This window comes from Eutrema salsugineum, unplaced genomic scaffold (genome assembly GCF_000478725.1).
Source record: "Eutrema salsugineum unplaced genomic scaffold, Eutsalg1_0 scaffold_15, whole genome shotgun sequence".
Taxonomy (NCBI): Eukaryota; Viridiplantae; Streptophyta; class Magnoliopsida; order Brassicales; family Brassicaceae; genus Eutrema; species Eutrema salsugineum.
The window spans coordinates 4,123,507-4,126,178 of NW_006256867.1; the positions used below are offsets into that span (position 1 = coordinate 4,123,507).

General features: G+C 45.3%; 1 protein-coding gene across 1 annotated transcript; it reads left to right on the forward strand.

Annotated features, from left to right (window-relative positions):
* Window positions 1-1,748: 1,748 nt before the first annotated feature.
* Window positions 1,749-2,459, forward strand: LOC112088044 (uncharacterized protein K02A2.6-like). The gene has a single exon (XM_024158198.1). The coding sequence runs from the start codon at window positions 1,749-1,751 to the stop codon at window positions 2,457-2,459; it is 711 nt and encodes a 236-aa protein (XP_024013966.1).
* Window positions 2,460-2,672: the final 213 nt, after the last annotated feature.

Below are 2,672 nucleotides of genomic sequence, written 5' to 3' on the forward strand. Positions count from 1 at the left end.
GTGAAGAATGACAAAGATGAGATGATCCCAACGCGTACAGTGACTGGACACAGGATGTGTATCGATTACAGGAAGCTGAATGCAGCAACCAGGAAGGATCACTTTCCATTGCCCTTCATTGATCAGATGCTGGAGACTTGCAAAACATCCCTATTACTGCTTCCTCGATGGGTACTCAGGATTTTTCCAGATCCCGATTCACCCAGATGATCAGGAGAAGACCACCTTTACATGTCCATATGGCACTTTCGCATATCGCAGAATGCCCTTTGGACTTTGTAATGCTCCTGCGACTTTTCAGCGATGTATGATGTCCATCTTCACTGACATGATTGAGGATTTTATGGAGGTCTTTATGGATGCTTTCTCAGTTTACGGATCATCTTTTAAAGCCTGTCTGGACAATCTCTGCAAGGTGCTGGCTCGATGTGAAGAGAAACACTTGGTCCTTAACTGGGAAAAATGTCATTTTATGGTCAGAGATGGGATTGTGCTTGGACACAATGTTTCTGAAGCTGGTATCGAAGTGGATCGTGCGAAGATTGACGTCGTGATGAGTTTGCAACCACCTGATTATGCAAAATCGGTTAGAAGCTTTCTGGGTCATGCAGGGTTCTATCGTCGATTTATCAAGGACTTCAGCAAGATTGCATGTCCTCTTACTGCTCTGCTATGCAAATGTGTCAAGTTTGATTTTACAGACGAATGCTTTGCCGCGTTTAAACAGATCGAACAAGCTTTGATAAGCGCCTCTATTGTGCAGCCTCCTGACTGGAATTTACCTTTTGAGGTGATGTGTGATGCCAGTGATTTTGCTGTTGGTGCTGTTTTTGGACATAAGAAGGACAAGAAGCTTCATGCAGTCTACTATGCCAGTCGAACTCTGGATGATGCTCAAAGAAACTATGCTACTACTGAGAAGGAGTTGTTGGTTGTGGTCTTTGCTTTTGAGAAATTTTGACCCTACCTTGTGGGATCGAAGGTTATTGTGCACACAGATCATTCTGCACTCAAATACTTGATGCAGAAGAAGGATGCAAAGCCAAGGTTACTGCGATGGGTTTTACTTCTTCAGGAGTTCGATATTAAGGTCAGAGATAAGAAGGGTGTTGAGAATGGTGTTGCAGACCATCTCTCACGCATCAGGGTTGAAGAAGACGTACCCATAGATGATTGATTTTCTGCCAGAGGAGAATGTATACTATGTGGAAACTGGGTTCCAGAGCAGATTTGACGAAGAATTGCAGGCTTTTCTAATTGGAGAAACGTTAGTGTCGAGCGACACCACCACTAGTGTCGCGCGACACCTTGCGCAGCAGAACACAGAGACTTCTCAAATTCGAAGCAGAATTCCTGAGATCAGTTCAGCTGCTGTATCTGCCACCCAACGTCCTTGGTATGCTGATATTGCCAATTATCTCGCTGCAGAGGCTGAGCCTGAGAACTTTAAGGGCTACGCGAAGAAGAAGTTCCTGAGAGAGCTGAGGAGATATCACTAGGATGATCCATATCTGTACAAGCACTGTTCTGATGGGATTTACAGAAGATGTATTGCAGAGTCAGAAGTTCCAGAGGTGATGTTTCATTGTCATTGATTTGAATATGCTGGATACTTTGCGACCTTCAAAACAGTGTCTAAAGTTCTTCAAGCAGGCTTTTGGTGGCCTACAATGTTTCGTGACGCGCATGCCTTTATCTCGCAGTGTGATGCTTGTCAGAGGAGAGGGAAGATCAGCAAGTGACATGAGATGCCACAGAATTTCATCCTTGAGGTTGAAGTATTCGATTGCTGGGGTATCGATTTCATGGGTCCTTTTCCCTCTTCTTATGGTAATAAGTACATCCTGGTTGCTGTTGATTATGTTTCTAAGTGGGTCGAAGCCATTGCCAGCCCCACCAACGATTCTTCAGTGGTTCTTAAGATGTTCAAGACCATCATCTTCCCTCGATTTGGAGTTCCTCGAATTGTTATAAGTGATGGTGGTTCTCACTTTATTAACAAGGTTTTCGAAAAACTCATAAGGAAGCATGGAGTTCATCATCGAGTTGCAACTCCTTATCACCCTCAGACGAGTGGACAGGTTGAAGTCTCGAATCGACAGATCAAGGAAATCTTGGAGAAGACAGTGGGTAAAACTCGGAAGGACTGGGCTGCGAAGTTGGACGATGCACTCTGGACGTACAGGATAGCGTTCAAAACACCTCTAGGCACCATGCCTTTCCACCTGCTCTATGGAAAACCCTGTCACCTTCCAGTGGAGATCGAACACAAGGCAGCTTGGGCGATTAAGATGATGAACTTCGACATCAAGTCTGCTGCAGAGAGGAGACTGATACAGCTGAATGAGTTGGACGAAATCAGGCACCATGCCTATGAGAATTCGAAGCTGTACAAGGAGAGGACCAAGGCATATCACGATTCGAAAATCCTCTCCAGGCAATTCGAGCCGAACGACTAGGTACTCCTGTATAACTCTTGTTTGCAACTGTTTCCTGGTAAACTGCGCTCTCGTTGGTCAGGTCCTTTTATAGTCAAGGAGGTTCGACCCTATGGTGCCATCGTCCTCCTCACACCAGATGGCAGCAGAGAGTTCACAGTGAATGGACAAAGGGTGAAACACTACTGGGCCAAAGCTGAGATTCCAGATGGACACATCGTTCCTCTGGATGGT

Excerpts from the sequence above, each read along its gene's own strand:
- LOC112088044 (XM_024158198.1), top strand. The coding sequence starts at position 1,749 with ATGCCACAGAATTTCATCCTTGAGGTTGAAGTATTCGATTGCTGGGGT.